Here is a 17,282-nt window from a genome sequence, read left to right as displayed (position 1 = left end):
TGAGTTTGTTGCAGCGCTTCTTCTCAGCATTTGCCAAATGTTGGTCTCGAAGCGCTGGTAGGGTAAAAAGATTATGAGACATGTAGAGGCTCCTTAAGAGCAAAATATTTGACGATTTGTAAGAACTATTTAATAGTCTATACAAATAAAGAAATTTTGACTTTGACTTTGAATACGATTATTTTGCCGATCTTCGGTGCATGTCGCTCTAGCAACGGATTGAATGTTATAATCGAATTCCATTGTATCGATCTATGTAAGTATGTCATCGGATCGGACATCCCTATGTGTCATTCATGAAGTGTCATCATAATGTCATTCTCGTCAGATTCTCGTTTCTCTCTCGTCTCGAACGATTTGTGATTTTATTGATTGTGTTGTTTTCATTGGGTGGTAGCCATTAAACAGAATAATCATTGATTGTGATTGTAATGCTATTATTTGTATTCTCTAAAACTTATTGCCCTTACGCTCCACCGTGACTTTAGGTTGGTGGTATTCACATTCAGTCCGCAACTTCGATAACGATTACTTCTTGGAAATGGAAATTAGAAGTAGGTAAGTGGTAACCAACATTAAAATTAATTTTATGTATAAATAAAATTTTCTCTGAATCTGTTTAGATAACAAATTATTTTTATATAAATGAGAAAATATTGCATGCATCAAAAAGAAAAGCAAAACAATTTGATACAAAGTTAGGTGCAGATTAATAAAAATTGCACAAATACCTCTACCTACACCAAAGTTTTTTGATAGAAAACAAAAGAAATTAATTAAATTATCTTTGGTCATTTTAAACTGCACCTCTAGATGCAAACTAAATAAAGCTTGTAGGTACTATGGGGTATTAGACAAATGGATACATACATTATTATAAATAGAAAACACCCAACCAATACAATATGTTTATACACACAAACGTTTTTACCAAGCGAGAATTCAACCCGCAATCTCAGCATATAATTAATTGTTATTATTGTATTTTTGTTACAGAATAGTGTAAAGGAGGAAACTGGATTTGAAAACCCATGTACCACTGACATTTCACTAAGAAGCAAATCGGCAATGGGTTGGTGAATTAATTTCCTATTACACACATAAGTTACCAACTCATAGGAGTACTGTACTGTATGGTGCAGGAATTTTGTGATTTATTTATAACTTTTATAGTTAAGCTTTCAAAATGATTATTAGTGATTTACCAGAAGAAGTGATTCTCATAATTTTAAGGCAATTAGATTTGATATCTTTAATTAAGTTATATGACGCCTCAGATGATATTTTGAGAAAAGTTCTGACACTACCTTGTGCAATAAAGGAATGGCACATGTCGCTAAGTTGTTTGGCAACTGTACAAACTTTCAAATGTAATCTCTTTAAGGATGCGGCCCACCACTTACAAGTTTTGAATTTATGTAGTGTTAAAGATTTGCGTAAAACTAATATCATACCAGTCTTAAAGAGGATGAAAAATTTAAAATCCCTTGATGTCTCTTATACAGAAATTAAATTCTTAGACTTTTTTGACATGCATGATGCTTGTCCTACCATCAATAGTTTATGTATCAATTATAGTTTTGAAAAAGGTAAAGTTACATTTTCAGAAAGTCAGGTACTGAGAGGTCAAGATGTATTTGAAAAAATGGAAAATTTGCATTTAATTGGCAATGCCGTTAATTTGTTGTATACAAATGTACCGGGATATTTTTTGCAAAAAGCCAATTTGAATACTTTAAAATGTACCATAATAAATGAGCCGACTGGCTATGTAGAATGTGATGGAGAATTTGATGGAATTATTAAATTCAAACAATTTTTTGTTTATTTCATGAACTTAGAACTAAGTTATGGACCTTATTATGGCATGTCCATGTTCAATATGTTAATTAAAGAACACTATGAATTTATAATAATGTATAACAGAATAACTTTAGATGATGTAATAGTGTATGCTACTCCTGTATTTGAAGAGTTTTTTAAAGAAAAGTTTAATATCAAGATAAGAGGTATGCCTCAGTATAATAATCAACTCACTGGAAACATGGCTGTATTAATATTTAAAAAAGAAGATACTTGTTTTAACAATACATTTTTCTCGAACTTATTTCATAGGCTGAAAGACTGTTTTCCAGTATATTTCGAATATGGCAGTAAGAACCCTGTACCAGATAACTTTAATTGGTATTATACTACTCCTACAGTACCGCCGATAGGTGATTTCATTGTAGAGGAACCCTACGAATTTAAAAAAAAGAGGATCGGTATCCCGAATTTTATACTTAATTTGGATGAGCCTTTGAAAAGTAAAAATAAGGTTCAATTGACTGTTTCATTTCTTTTGAACTATGTTACCCCTATTACTTTAACACCAAGTTGTGATTTTTTGTCAAAACTAACGTTTTTAAGTTTAGCTGGTACTGTGCGATACAGTGTTGAGTTCTTCAATGTTCTGTTTAGATGCTGTGCAAATCTTGAAACGTTAGATATTGTAGCGTCATCTGTATCGCCGTGCGTGTCGTCTATATCCCGATCGGTACCATTGAGCAAAACGTTGAAGAACCTGCGCTTGACTGATAGGAGGTTTGATTATAATACATTTTTCCAATCTCTTAGTCAATGTAAAACATTGGAAAATATTCACGTGCTCGATCGTTCATCGGAAACTACGAATTTGGCAGATCCAAGCACCCTAATTAGAAATTGTAAAAATTTATATAGCATCTGTTTACAAGCATGTATGAGTACCGCAACCAAAAAGAGAATGATTAGTGTTTTTAATAACGCAAAATCTTCTATGAATATGCATCACTTGGATATTAAATTGTGCCAAATATTTTTGTCACACGACGTTGAAGGATTTGAGTATGAACCATTTATTCATGTTTTTAATGTTTATCCAATTAAAAGCGACTTAAAATTTTTATGAGAGTTATTAATCCTTGCCCTTCTTTGCGATTTCATTGGGATAACTGAGGGGTATACCAGAAAATAAGATGTAAACAGTCAATACAATGATGTAAATGCTAAATTCATATCATACTTTATTGTTTGATTGACCATGTTTTCGCCGGTTTGTTAGTTTTGTGATTGACAAGCAAATGATGCCAAGAGCGGCGCTGCCGCCGCAGGCGTAGGTTAGCACCCCTCTGTAATACTGCGGGCAATCCTCCACATTATTACATTTGCTGAAACGAAACGAAAACAGTTTTTAATCAGTTAATTTACACACGATTTTAGTTTTTTTTATTACTCTAATAGGTACGTACTAGTTTTCAATAGCGACGACGGCTATGCCAGTAACCAGCTTATCTGCAAAGGTCACTATTGAGTAGATGGCAGCTCCTTGGTGTGAATGAGGTCCGATCAAGTCAGCGGTGACACATAGGCTTGATACTAGTGTTATGGAACTACCAGCACCTGTAGGATTATAAATAGGTACCAGTAGGTAAATACGTGGCTTTAAAATACAGTCACACATACGAAATGTTGGCTTAAGTTGTCAATAATTGTGCTCTTGATACACAGAGTTTAGGTTTCCTCAGCATTTATAGTGCTTTAGCATAAAATAGGCCACTTTGGTATTATGCTACGAAGGACCCCCGTGTAGTTTAGGAATGATCAAACTAAACAATCGCTTTTCATCCACATCCATCAACATCTGAATTTTGGGACAGCATGACGTATAGGGTGGACCATCATTTTATGCATGATGCATAGGTAATTAGGTACCTAATGTAACTATGGCCAACTTACCAATAAGTGTGGCGACTAAATATATTTGCACAATGTTGGCTTCTGGGTCGATAGCCAATGCTATCCAAAGGCAACTGATCAGGCTCAGGGAACTTCCAATTAAATAGGCTATCTGCAAAAAAAAAAACAAGTTAAATATCTCACACAGTCTCACACCCATATCAATACAAAAAAAATAAGTTCATGCACACAAATGTTTGCACTGTGAATCGAACCCGCGAACTCTGGCATAGTAGGTAGTCCGGAACGACCCGGTATGGTAGTGCGCACATTACACCGATTTGGTATCGGATTCGCTTGATTTCTCATACAAACTGATAGCCGACTAAAAGTCTGACGGTTGCGGGGTGTATGAAAGCGTAAAATCACCTAAGTCTTTTAATATTGTTTTTATGAATTTACCTAAATAATGGTTTTATCCTACCTGATTGCCGCAACTGCTAATCTTGCTCTTGAGAAGGAGGGAGAAGAAAAAAGAAGAGATGTACAGGACTAGAGGAACGCTTGCGATCAGTTCTGACCCCTGAGTGGGGTTGACGGACAATCGTTCTTCTAGGAACAGGGGGACGTATACCAAGCTGAGGGCCCAGTACAGCCTGGAAAAGACGTATCTGAAACAATGCAAAATTTTATGATTTTAAGTGTCAGTTGCTTGCTACGTACTTTTCAAGGCACTGTGTAATTGGTCATAATTTCTACTTTTACTTATGTTATTTATTTTTATGATTGTCTGGCTCTTATTCAGAAATTTACTGCAACCTATATCGAAGATTTCATTTGTTCGTTTCAGCCAAATGAAGTGTCCACTGTTGGACAAAGACTTCTTCGAAGAATTTCCACAACGACCGGTCCAGTGCTTCCCGCATCCAGGTAAACTTACTATTCGCAACCTTCACCAGATCGTCGGTCCAACTGGTGGGACCCCTACACACACTTTTGTCGTCGCCACTCCAGAACTTTTCTGCCCCAACAGCTATCAGCTCTACATGCTATGTGCCCTGCCCATTGTCTAAGAAGAAGACCTTATTAAATGTACATAATATGTAGGTACTTCACTTACAGCAAACTAGTCTGGTACAACAACGGCATTTGTAGAAAGTGCATAATTTTACTCTTCCCAGCCGTTGCAGTGTCTTCTTCAGCTGCTGTCATTAGCGTGGTGGTCCCATTGGTGGCGTGGCCATTCGTCTTAGACTCCTTGTTACCTCTCAATTTGAATAGCAAGTGGAAAAAGGTGAATGCCGCAATTCCGATGCTTGAAATTATTAATGACACATCCTGAAATAACGGAATATTTAAATTTTCAGGCGTATTACGTAGATTTATGCTTGAATGAGTTGATATGCCATGATAATACCTAGGTAGGTAGTTAAATAAACGATACCTATCTACAACATAAACTATCTATGACTTCCAGTAAGCTGATGGTTAAAAGCTCGTAGGTACTACTTATCATAATAATAACATAATCTTTATCTTTATCATAATAATATCAAAATTATTAACATAATAATTGTCATTGGTAGGATTCACAAACTGCCTCAAACTTTGCAAGTGTCCTTACTTCTTACTTCATGTAAAATGCTCCTATAAAATTAACTGTTATACCTACCTACTTAGTTTTGTTTGGACTTACTCTGAACTTGTAGTCGTCTGTGGGACCAATGAATGTGCTGTAATTGGTTGCTCTCAACACCACCCACGTGATGAGGTAGACCAGCAGGCTGGATATCACTGAGGCCATGTACCTGGACATTTTGAGATTATTTTTATCAGGATATTAGCTGCAACATAAGCTTTGCTGAAATATAATTTGTTTCATTAAATTACCTTATCTACGATTCTAAAACTTTGGAATCCATATCAAAGATTTTTAAGTTAGCTCAACTGCCCTTTAAAAAAATGGATTATTTTAAATAAGTCTAACGTGTTAGTTCCCCGATAGAACTGATTCTGATCTAGGTATTTCGGTAGATTCTTCAGTTAAAAGGTGATCTAATAACCTGTTCAGCCTTGACTAGATTTTTTTTTAATTTTCAAAGCACTCAGTCTTCCTGTAAACAATAATAATACTATCATCCATTTGCTTAATATAGAGTTCTTAACTGCTTAGTCTATCAAATATTCCTGGAACTAGGTCATTCCCAATGCGCGTCAGCGGGCCCGATCGATTAATACACGTCTAGATATAGCTCTAGCTTGCGAATACAAAACATTTAAGGCTGAATTACGAGTAAGTACCTTATCGAGGTCAGCTCCGACCTGACTTGCAGATTATCAGTTATAGCTGGTATCATGGCCAAATGCGAGATCTGGACGATAGCCCATCCTATTTGGAAGAAGGCGATGAGGGTTGCGTAGTAGAACGGCATCCACCAGGACAGGTAGCTGTCGTCTGCCTTCATCCAGCAGCCCCAACATCGTATGAAGAGAAGGGGAAAGGTGCAGCTCACTAGGATCGATCCTGAAAAAAGTATAAGTAAAGTATTTGAATAGTGATCTATCCTGAACAAAGTTAAACAAGCGTTTGAAAAGTTGTCTTGAAAATTCGTTTTCTATTCTAACACCATTTGGAACGCAGTAAAATGTAAACGTCCAGGTCATGATTTATTGGCATTGTAAACTGCATTTAAATTGACACTGCAACAGATGCGTTAACATTCAAAATATAATGTGTAGCTTAACTATCCAAGGACTACCTAACCTGCTGAAACTTAAAGATACTTAGCCTAATCTACAAACTGTCATTAATAGTTAAAATAAGTCATTGGTCAGAGAGTTGCATTACCTCTGTTCTGGATTCGAGTTTAAAATGGGACAGTGGAAACACAGGATAAACTTCATTATACTTTACTCGTAATTATTACATGGCAAAATAAATACTAGTAGGTAGGTACTAGTACGTACTCCAGCTCCAGTCTTGCTAAGATATCTACACAAGCAGGATTGATTCCACTTGATTGTTCAAGAGAATATTTCAGGAAAGCGATTCTTTGTTTTCAGGAAAATCTAATGTTAATTTAACATCATCTAGAATTTAAATTAAGACCTCTTACCTGTCAAATGCCAGGATTTCTTTGTGCCATATTTATCTGCAAGTATACCCACAGCCGGCGTCGCTAATGCATCAACGACCTGACCTGAAACATTTAAGAACAAGTTTTACTAAGTAGGTACCTACATGACGTAGAGCGATAGGTTTAAGGCTTAATAAAATAATTAGGTCATAATGATATGAGTCAATAACCGCAACTCACAAGCTTTTGCATAAGTTCTACGCTACGAGTAGGCTAGTTAGGTACTTTCCCCTTCTGACCCACCGCACTACCAGTAGTGTCGTGGGGAATATTTTTTCCCTTCTGCACTACCAAGCCAGTAGTGTCGTGGGTAACATACATCTTCATTCCCATCGACACTACTACCATATCTAAATGTAAAATTTTGGATTGTTTTGTAATAAATTATGTTTACATGGTCATATAAATGGTATGGTGACACTAGCCCATGTTAACATGGGCTAGTGTCGGCTCATATACCCTTTTACCTAACACCCTGTATAGGTATAAGCCCTTTTAGGTAATATTTTATTTTCAGTAAATTCCGTCAAACTGCAAAATTGCACAGAGGTTAGGGTTGCATTGCATATAAACATAATTTATTACAAAACAATCCAAAATTTTACAAATTTTACATTTAGTTATGGTAGTAGTGTCGATGGGAATGAAGATGTAAGGCCCTTAAAAATTACCCACGACACTACTGGCTTGGTAGTGTAGAAGGGAAAAAATATTCCCCACGACACTACTGGTAGTGTGTTTTGGTAGTGCGGTGGGTCAGAAGGGGGTACTTTCTACATAAATACGAGCACATTGGGTCGGATAGAGCCATAAATGCCATAATAAATGATTCGGTAAAAGCAGACTTATGAAATTCTGAAATGTACACCTACTAACATAAATGCATGACGTAATCCTGTGTATTTGGAAGTGGTTTTCGTAAGGATTCTCATAAAATATCAATTTTAAACGTCTAACGTACCTTACATTGAAGGGTAAACTAAGGATAAACAAATAAAATTTATGACAGACAGGTCATTATTGGTGCTTTGATCTTCAAAGCCCTGCAGCAAATTTGGCTGTCAGCTGTTTCTAACTTTACTTTCAACACAAAAAAAGTTCTTCGATAGCCATTTATCAAGTCAGATTCTTATCTGACCTTTAAGATACTAGAGTGGCTCATTATCGGAATTCTTAATTGAACGTTTGGGCGCAAAACTATGCGGGAAATTGATTGAGACGAATAGCGAGCACGCACACCGAAGTATAAGCGATGCACGGCGAAACGATCTGAGACTGAAGTGCGTGTTTACACTATAAGTCTCGATCAATTTCCCACATAGTGCAACTGCGCCATTTAATGAAGAAGGTCTACCTACCTAGAAGCAGCATGGCGCCGGCGACCGCAGCTCGCATTTCGAGCACCGCTTGGAAGAATAGCATCATGTAGGAGAACCACATGGCCGCACAGAGATCGTTGTAGACATGGCCTATACCGAATATGACGTTTTGACTGACCAGCCATCGCCTTCGCCTGTAAGGCTCGCTGAAAAGAAAACCAATGCTCAGGAGCCCCGAATTTTGTATTCCTTGGGTCAAATTAAGGATGATCTGGTATTCTAATACAAGCGCATCATGTAAGACGGTATCTTTGTATAATATGGCCAACAGTCGTCAGTTTCGACAGTAGGGGATACCGAGGAGATTGTGACATTCCTACTTAGTCGATTTATCGATCTTTAGAAAACTATTTAGGCCGGGTAGCAGAGAAAATGGCGAAAATAAGGCGAGCTTACAGCACGTATTTATTAGCTCGAGACTTTATCTAAAAACGCACTGTTACAACTCACCTCGGTCACCCCTAAAAACGTCAATGCAACATTTTTCTCAAAAACTTACATTTAAAATAAATTAACGTGATCACATCATACTGAAGTTATGCTTACATAACATTAAAATCTTTTTTTCACCCGGTTACAAACCGGTTGTGCGACTCTAGGAAAAATCCGATCTTTGTTTCCAAAGCAAGTGGCCGCGTTGATTTTCATATTTTAAATTAATTAACATAAAATGCGAAATACTAATAAAATTAGACTTAACTTTAAAGGACAATTAAGTAATCTAACACCTATAAAATCTTACCCTACATTACATAGGTCTTTGCTAAAAATAAACTGCTGTAGATTCAATTACAGGATAAAGTCACTATTTTATGCTGAAAATATAATGTAATTTGTAAACAAAGTGTGCGAACACTGATAATCCTGATAAAGAAAAATCCTGTAAAGAACTGAATAAAAGTTCTCGCACTAACAGAATTATTTCACCTTTTGTAACTCGATCGAAGCCACATTTTAGTAATTATAAACCACTGTAATATCGCATTACTGATTCCAAATGAAACTGCATCTTAGTAACGGTTAACACTGAACTCTCTATCACGTACTCTCCAATAAATCTTGGTAACATACATTGAGCTAAAATGTTAAATGAGGCATGAAGTAAATCGCGATTACGAGTTAATGTTGTGATCGCATTTTCCTACTAATATCGATTTACAAAGTTGGTTCATCCTACTTCCTACTAATAATAAATGCTAAAGTTTGTGTGGATGTATGTTTGTTACTCTTTCACGCAAAAACTACTGAATAATTTTGATGAAACTTAACAGTATTATTGTTTATACATCACAATAACATTAGGCTATTATTTATAATGATCAGGACTAGTTTAACTTCACGCGGGCGAAGCTGTGGGCAAAAGTGACTAATTAATACACACTTATCTGAAAGTTCTTTGGTCTCCGGTTCACTTATTCTATTTTCAGACATTTTCAAACGAACACTAAACTACAAATGAACTAAGTGGCCACTGCGACCAGGATCTCTACATATCTGCACCTCAAATTTCCTCTTTGTGTCCTAATTTAGTTAGCATGTCAAATGGTGCAATTGTCGGAGACGAGTACTGAAGTACTTAGATGAACGATGATGAGAAACGTTAATACGCTGATTACCTTTGAAGAGTTCCCACGTCCGTTTGAATATCCTTCTCCACCAGGTTTTCTGTGGCACCGTAAGACGCACTCATTTTGGCCCCAAAATATTTGAATCACAAAACCAATTTCAATGGATAGTTACTCCTCGTGTGATTAAAAAAAAATTACTTATCCATGACTAAGACTTACTACATAACGCATAATTTAGGAACTATACGGAAACGCGTGTCGTATGCCGGCAGGCCTCAAGACTTATGACATCGGATAAGCCCTACTCAGTCGTCCAGTCATTGGAAAAAGGTACTCATATTAGAACCGGCATGTAACCGGTTCGCTAACATGAAACAAAAAACAAATGATAAACGATCATTTTCGGAAAAAACCATTATAAAAACTAATCATTTGTCAAACATACCCATTTCGCAATTCAAATTTTGTTTTTAATAATAACGCTGTTCTAACCATGGTTCTGGCCTCATAGGTCGCGTTTTCTAAACCAAACTAACAACTTCGGTTAAATTGACCCTTAACCTTTATGATTCCTTGTTCAAACCGTAACCTTGATCCATTAAAGTGTAAATTATATAATAATAATGTAATTTATATGTATAATCGTTTTCTATTTTTAATTATATTACAGTAATATAGTTATAACAATGTAATTTATATGTATCTATAATAGTTTTCTATTTTTAGAGAGTTATTTTTACATTTAAACATAATTTGTGACAGGGACGGACTTATTTTCTACCTTGATGATTAGTGAATAAACAAATTTTTGATCTTGCCCTACCGATTACCGCTGCTACCGGTAAATTTCAGTCTTGCTACGGCCCTGTCCTGTGACCACTGTATATTGCACTCATTGTCTATTAACGAGCAGATTCGTATTGGCGTTCGCTGACTTGAACTTTGGCCATTTAAACCCTTTTTCTGCAAAGGATGGAATTATTGTCAGTTAAATTCGCATTTTCTAGACTTTCTGAGAGGAGTCCTAGCTATGGCTTTTGATCTTTCGGGCACTTATTCATTTTATTTATAAGAATAATAGAGAATATAAGTAGAAGTGTTTAATTATGATAGAGACTTTATGGTAATCTGCTCAATCTTATGTTATGGTTGCAATTGCCTCAAGAGTTATTGCAGAACCATTTTCATGACGTGAACCCAGCNTGACGTAAGGTCCAGCGCCTACGCTGAACAATCGAACTAACTCAAAGACAAAAGACGAATTTAAATTAAGGTTCATTATCGATGGTGAATGAAATAAGCATAGAAGCATAAAACGGTATTTGATTTCACTAATCATCTTAAAGCTGCCATTCTTCTGCAAAGGTTTGGTCTGTTTTTCCGCTACCGTCTGGCACCTCCTTTTTGACCTAGCTATTTCCCATTATTTGGGGTCGGCTCTCCTCGTTCTGCGGCGGCGGCAGAATACCTGTACTAATGTTTTTAGTTTTTCAAGTTAGCAAGTTTGAGTACTTCAACTTGAGAGGACAACACTGTATTTTTTATGACAAAACATGGTCCTTTTTTGAATATTCTAGAATCTAGAGCGTTACATTCAAGGAGAACTTGCTTCTCCGCTTTTCTCGCTAGCTAAGTGCCGGTCGACGGCTGGGGTGTCATACGAGTAGGCTGCTTAACTTGACAGTGGCTTCCGCGGGTGTCGGGTTTCCGCCCCGTACCGCACTTCATGCCTGGCTGCCCACGGCGCTGGTTTGCTGACCCGGACGACGGGGAACTGTCTAACTGAAAACTTAACAGATTACAGAATTAGCATCTATTTAACTATACCAAATGAACCTATTGTTTTTGAAACAGATCGTCCATGAAATTATTTATGTTTTATTTTGTGACTCGTTTGTAGACAGTGAATGGGTTAATCCTGCCTTGATAGGTACAAAAAATGTAGAGTCAAAGGATTCGATTTCGATCCGATTCAGATATAATCTTGTTCAGTGTTATGCAATATATTGTTTTACAAACAAAACCTACCTAACTTCAATTTCAATGTCACCTTTCCTGAAATCGTCACAAATACCTACTACAGTTACGAAATATTAATCACATTGTTACTTAGTTAAGAGAGAGACGTTCTGTTTGGGATACTTTATCAGATTAACATAATTATGTAGGTAGAGCCAGTCAAGGTTATACAAATAAGTAAAGTAAATACTTATATTGATATTTAATTTTACTTTTGAAATAAACATAGCCTTCAAATACAAGTAAAATGATGACTGGAAAACGTACGTATTTAGCTTTTCTAATATTGAAAATCAATATTTCAAGCTATTTTATGAAACTCGGAAAATGCAGTAAAAACTCCATCTTGTAACGAATGAGCCAAACATGTTCTTGAGTAAGTAAAGTTTGGGCGAAGAAATTCTTAGTTGGCGGTAGAGACCAGCAAGAATGTGTTGATATCTTACTTTCTCGCTAGATGGCGCTACGAGTATGTTACTGGCAAGTTTTGATGTAGAGTCGGCTGTTAATTAATAAGAAATAATTTTTTAGGCAGCCTATTGTTACATAATGGTGCTTAATTAAGCATAGTCCTTCCAGAAAATTATTCGGACGTGTTTAAATTAGCTAATTGCGAAAAAGCATATTTAACTACATAAAATTAATCTAAAATCGTTGAATATTGAAAGTAAATGTAATTATTTTTGAGTACGAAGTATCATAAATCATTTTATTATAATAATATTACAAACGTAAGTGAAATGTTTTCAGTATTAATTAGGTAGGTACTTATTCAACACAAATATACTATGTAGAGTTCCGATAATTTAAATATTACAATAGGTAGAGTCTTCAAGAATTTATTTTGTTGCATGTGGATAATTAAGATATGTAGTTATGAATCACAATTGCAATAATTTGACTGTTATTTCATAGCCTCGACGTGCAGATAATGCTTATAATTACAAAAGTTACCTTCACACACAGCTTTATTACATCTTAATATAGCACAAGTCCATTTCTTATCCTTAAGTAAATATTTACGGCGGGTTTTACAAAGCAGCTACCGGTTTTGACGTTGAATTATTCTCAATTACTTAATTGTAATTGTAATAAGCGTTGACAGAAAGGGCTTTAAATTAATGTGGGCCTTGTAATGTTGTTTTCATTTAGAAAATTAAGTGAGTACTCACATTCGTAGTAAAAATAGAATATGATTTTAATTTCAATGCGCTGATTATTTTTCCAACGATTGAGTTCAGAAAAATAATTACGTTAAATATTTCAATAATTTTAAATGCTAATTTATAAATTTTTCGTGTTAATTTATAGCTTATAAGAGTGCCTGGTAAAATATTAGATTAATTTTGTTGATTTTGCATAAAGTTACTCGTAATGTGTGTGAAGCACGTTTCACATTTCAGTTTTTATGGGCACGTATTCGCGATCAAAAAATTGAAATCTCTTTTTATATTCGAATAACTGTAATAAGTATTGAAATATGAGTAAAGACGAATATTTAAAAACTTGGAACCCCGCGGAGCGTAGCGGTCAGCCGGTCATGGAGAACCGCCATCTTACAACGAAATGATGCTTGGTTGGTTTTGGGGAAAAAAGATAATTTAGTGCACGAATAAAACTACAATTGTTACTTACTACGAGTAGGTATTTTCTGTGTAAGAAAACCAATATGCAACAGTTACGTCGGAAATCGAAGCTTATCAATAAAATAACTATACTTCATTGGTTTAAAACTTTAACATTGTTTGATTAAGGTCTTTATGAAAGACAAACATAAACTCAATAAACTTATTTTATGCTGTTTACTCATACCTACTTGTATATACAGAGATCATTTCTTCAAAAATGTAGAGTTAGCTTAGCATTATTGTGTCCTTATTTAGAGGAATTCATTAATGAAAGATTCACCTCCATCAAGTTTTATGTGGGCTTACAGAGATAACTTAAAATTAACATGTTTATAAATATTTCAAAATAGATGCGTGTGAAAAACACTGGGCGAACAAATTTATGGTGTCTTGCCTAATAATGTTTAGTAAAGTCAATAACCATATACTTTATACGGGTGCCACTGCGATAGCTTACTTTACGGTACAAGGTAAAATAAAAAACCGCAATTTGAACATGCGAACGAACCGAAAAGAAAAACTTAAGTCTAATAAAAATTAAAGGCTCCGATAAATAATTTTACAGCTTGCGGAACACAAAAAAGTTTTGAAAAGAGCAAAGTAAAGTATCTCTACATAATTTATGTTGATTGAGTCGTGTTTGCAATTAAAATAAAGATTCCAGAAGCGCTTTGATTGAAGCGCGAAGCCCATTATTAGTAACGTTATTCTTGGTCGTGACTCTTGAGGCTCCGAGGAGTCCTATTAAGACTCTGAAGAGGTATTTCAGAGTGTGAGTAGGTACATTATATTGGTAAGAACTTAAAAAAGATATACCTATTGGATAAAGAAAACCGTGTAAATATCTTTACACGGATACTTATCTTCGTAGGCTAAGGATATATTCGATGAGGAAAATCAGGTGAAGATTTTAGACGAAACGTTACAAGAAGAATGGAGAATGCCGAAACTCGAAGAAGTGGTAGTGGAGGGAGAATGTAGAGACTCGAATGGTGTGCATCAATTGAGACCTGTCCTGCAAAAGATCAACGTGACCTATGACATGAACTTAGTACATAGATAATAATATGTAGAGCGTGCAAAAATAACCTTAAAAACTTATTTTTTGTAGATCGATAGAAAACTGCTCATTTTTATTCTGTTTCAGCAGCTATCGAAATCGGAGTGACGCAATCAGATAGACCCGCGTTACTGCCATTCAAAAATGGCAGCCTATTAAAAATAGGCTGATCACGATCGGTCACAACCGATTGCCCAATCGAATGCAGTATAAGGTGCAGTGACTGCGCTCGCTTGATTTATGCGACCGGCGGTAGACAGTCGTGGCTAGTGATGTGTGTAGTCGCTAGTATTTAAAGTATCTACGAACTGATGCAAAAAGTCTGAAATTGTGCAAGCTTGAATATTCGATTTTTCAGAGGACAGTTTTAAAGAGGGCCATATTAAAGCACTTAGGTTTCAGCACGATTACATTTTATAACTTTGATAAAATGTATATCGCGAGCGAGGCGTCGCGTGAATTTCAATTACACGTTAATCTCGTGTTTTATTACTTGATTTTCCAAGCTTACCCGACAGCAAAATGCATGTTACGTGTAATATGAGAACATTTTTCGAGTAAACAGTTAAAATCCACTATCAAAATGATACTTATTGCGTTTGTTTGCTGAAAATAACAACCCATATAAGTAAACATTTATAGTTCGATTAAGCCGTATGGAGCGAGTACGGACATACATTACTCGAGTCCGGAGAATCTCGAGCGTCGGCGCAACGCCAGTCGTGGTCTGCCGCCCTTTGCAGTCACGATAATTAAATCCAACATTAATTGATATAGCGGCACTAATGGTACTTATAATTTATTGCATTTGCCCCGATTGTCCGGCGTACTGGGCCTTTTTGTACCACAGCTACGGGGCTATTTGCCACCCACATTTTGTACCCTTGGTGGGCTGGTACTCACTATATTATGTTGGTTCACTTTAAAATAAATATTATCTCAAATCTGACAGGTCCAATGTGTATTCACAATTTCTTATTCAGACATATGATTGAATAATTGCTTGTTTTATTACAATTAACACACACATGTAGAGCTTGTGAATGACACCCACGCAGATATTGATGATGTGACGAAAGACATAAATATTAATACTACCAAACTACTTCTCTCATAAGGTTTTATAAATAAATATTAATGCTGTAAGACATTTAAATTCGCATAAACAAAAAAGCAAACCTAATTCTAAAAACTCGTTCATAGAATCAATTGACCTCGCCGTGTTGGGGTCACCGCTTTTAATAATTACTGCAATTTGCATTCATAATCAAAGTTATATTGGGGGTAATCAATAAAAGTTTTTGTTTGCTTAAGGAAAACTCGAGAGAGTGTAAAAAAAGAGAAACCCAAAGCGGTGACACGGGTTGCCGAGGCGTGCATAAAAGGTCAAACTGTGAATGGCTAGGGTTGTCAAGGTTAAGAACTTTTGAATTTAAAAGTAAGTGAAGGCACGACATGTATAAATTATGCATTACTTTCAATCTAGCTTATTACATTATGTTATTTATTAGTAGTTTTCTTAAAGGTTATTATTTTTATAGTCATTCTACTCATAGCTATAGTTTCATATTCACAGCTTTGCACTGGGGGAAGCGATATTCATTCGAACTCAGCTTTTTTCTTATGATTAATTTCTTTGATTGTCCATTGACATTTTCCTGGGCAAACAAAGCCTCAATAGTTGAGTCTTTAATGGCGGTTATAATGCTGGATACACATGAGAAACAACAGTGAAATCAAGTTGGGAAAGGTCTCATTTTTAAAGGTTTTTTTATCTTTCGTTAAAAGTATACATGTGCCTGATCGAGTTCTGTCCATGTACTAAGCATTATTTCCTAGGTAATTAGAGTTTAATCCTATACATCAATGGTCCACACTGCGGTAGTGTAACTCTAGTTCAACAATTTCATTAACATAGATTGAGTAGAGTTGCTCTACCGTTCGACAACGTTTGGCGTTCCACTGCGGAAAGTAACGCTGTTTACTTGGTGATTAGTTAGTTCCTAAGTCAGCTTGTTCCCACATGATCCCTCTATTTTGTTCCCGGTGGGAGCATAAGATACTTAATGTGTATGCGCCTCAGATTTTAGGGAAGAAAATCCGGTTTTATTCCCATAAGATCTAGCCATATTCAAAACTACGCGGTAAGCGGCCCTATTCATTATTTTGAGGAAGTTTTGGTAAACATATTCGTTTGTTTTGTTCTTTATAACATACTTCGAGATTCGAGTATCTGCATATAAGTAAAAATAAATTTGTCCCTATTTAGAACAATGTCGTATAATCCTTAGATTTTTCTGTGCTCGCAACGAATAAAACTTTTTAATTTGGCCATACGAAGTCTAATTATTTGGATCTATCGGGCGTTTGTCAACCCTATTCCCTCCGAATAAAGATTAAACTGGTTCCGAGAAACTTTCAATGACAACTGAAGTAAATATTAACGAGTTGCAGTTCAGGTGCAGACGCGGTATGTCGTGATGGAATATAATAAGACTTATAAGTCAGTCTCGTTCCAAGCAAATAAGGATCAAGTTGTTTTATTTCCTATTTTATTATGAGCCACCAATATTTTATTCTTGGACTTCGATTGTGAGAAAATAATTCTTTGATATTAATATGAATACATAAATCTAGGTAATAATCATTTATAGTAAGCTAATCATCAACAAATGTGAAGGTAATTGTGTAATTAACGTAATGGCCGTTTCAAAATACAATTACAGTAATTTGATACCGCTATAGTTATTAAAAAAACGGTAAGGTAGGTAAACGAAACAACAGCTAATTTCAAG

The 17,282-nt window shown here is 35.6% G+C and overlaps 2 protein-coding genes across 6 annotated transcripts in view; one reads left to right on the top strand and one right to left on the bottom strand.

The window, feature by feature from the left end:
- The first annotated feature begins 300 nt into the window (after positions 1-300).
- Positions 301-2,946, top strand: LOC114349839 (uncharacterized). The gene is made up of 2 exons (XM_028300411.1): positions 301-558; positions 997-2,946. The coding sequence occupies exon 2, from the start codon at positions 1,187-1,189 to the stop codon at positions 2,927-2,929; it is 1,743 nt and encodes a 580-aa protein (XP_028156212.1). The 5' UTR covers positions 301-558; positions 997-1,186; the 3' UTR covers positions 2,930-2,946.
- The window catches only part of Bm-re (major facilitator superfamily domain-containing protein 12-like), an 85,390-nt gene continuing 69,092 nt past the window's right edge, over positions 985-17,282 (bottom strand). For 2 of the 5 annotated variants that reach the window (XM_028300417.1, XM_028300416.1), the window contains exons 3-11: positions 8,192-8,358; positions 6,813-6,896; positions 5,998-6,220; positions 5,393-5,504; positions 4,817-5,034; positions 4,181-4,367; positions 3,757-3,868; positions 3,270-3,420; positions 985-3,188 (exon numbers count right to left, since the gene is read on the bottom strand). In XM_028300417.1, the coding sequence (XP_028156218.1) occupies positions 3,038-3,188; positions 3,270-3,420; positions 3,757-3,868; positions 4,181-4,367; positions 4,817-5,034; positions 5,393-5,504; positions 5,998-6,220; positions 6,813-6,896; positions 8,192-8,358 (1,405 nt within the window). In that variant the 3' untranslated portion in view covers positions 985-3,037. Of the gene's footprint in view, positions 3,189-3,269; positions 3,421-3,756; positions 3,869-4,180; positions 4,368-4,816; positions 5,035-5,392; positions 5,505-5,997; positions 6,221-6,812; positions 6,897-8,191; positions 8,359-9,139; positions 9,343-9,593; positions 9,696-9,828; positions 10,058-17,282 lie in introns of those variants that run through there. The other 3 variants (XM_028300413.1, XM_028300414.1, XM_028300415.1) reach the window with 3 other exon arrangements.

The sequence above is a fragment of the Ostrinia furnacalis genome, unplaced genomic scaffold (genome assembly GCF_004193835.3).
Source record: "Ostrinia furnacalis isolate ACB-3 unplaced genomic scaffold, ASM419383v2 OfSCF0710, whole genome shotgun sequence".
Lineage (NCBI taxonomy): Eukaryota > Metazoa > Arthropoda > Insecta > Lepidoptera > Crambidae > Ostrinia > Ostrinia furnacalis.
Note: the sequence above shows the minus strand (reverse complement) of the source record. Positions and strands in the feature narration are given on the sequence as shown.